At 76.9% G+C, this 571-nt stretch overlaps 1 protein-coding gene across 1 annotated transcript in view; it reads right to left on the reverse strand.

Annotated features, from left to right (window-relative positions):
* LOC106886582 (25-hydroxycholesterol 7-alpha-hydroxylase) overlaps positions 1 to 274 on the reverse strand; it is a 154,630-nt gene extending 154,356 nt beyond the window's left edge. Inside the window, exon 1 of the mRNA XM_014939648.1 lies at positions 100 to 274. Coding sequence (XP_014795134.1) covers positions 100 to 194 — 95 coding nt within the window. The 5' untranslated portion in view covers positions 195 to 274. The remainder of the gene's footprint in view (positions 1 to 99) is intronic.
* Positions 275 to 571: the final 297 nt, after the last annotated feature.

Below are 571 nucleotides of genomic sequence, written 5' to 3' on the forward strand. Positions count from 1 at the left end.
CACCCCCCCCCCCCCCTCCCCCCGGCGCCGCCGTGAAGGAATGCGGTGGCGGCGGCCGCCCCCCGCCCCGCCGAACCCCCTCTCCTTCCCCCCCGGTACCTTTTCCTCCTGCAGAGCAGGCAGACGGCCCAGAGGAGCAAAGCGGCGGCGGCCGCCCCTCCGTAGGGGCCGAGCTGCAGCGCTTCGGGGCCCATACCGGCGGAGCCCGCCTCGGCGGCCGGTGGTGGTGCCTCCGCCGCTCGGAGGGGAGGAAAGGTTCGCCCGTTCCTCCCGCTCCCTGCAAGAGAAGGCGCCCGGCCGGCCCTCCCCGCCCACCCCCGAGCCCGAGGGGGCTGGGTTTGGCTGCTCCCAGCCGGACTTGGCGAGCGGGCCCGCTGCGGACCCGGCCGGCTCCTCCCCGGGGAGCGCTGGGCGCGGGGAGGGTCGCCCCCGCGGCCTCCCCGGCAACGGAGGGGAAGCCCCGGCCTTCGGGCTTTGCGGGGGAAAAGCTGTGATGCGGAGGAAAAGTCCCAGGACGGAGAGAGGGGAAGGGGGTCCCGGGGGTCACCCCACCGCGCTGGGAAGCTGCCCC

Source organism: Calidris pugnax, unplaced genomic scaffold (assembly GCF_001431845.1).
Source record: "Calidris pugnax isolate Ruff unplaced genomic scaffold, ASM143184v1 scaffold5, whole genome shotgun sequence".
In the NCBI taxonomy this organism is placed as follows: Eukaryota; Metazoa; Chordata; class Aves; order Charadriiformes; family Scolopacidae; genus Calidris; species Calidris pugnax.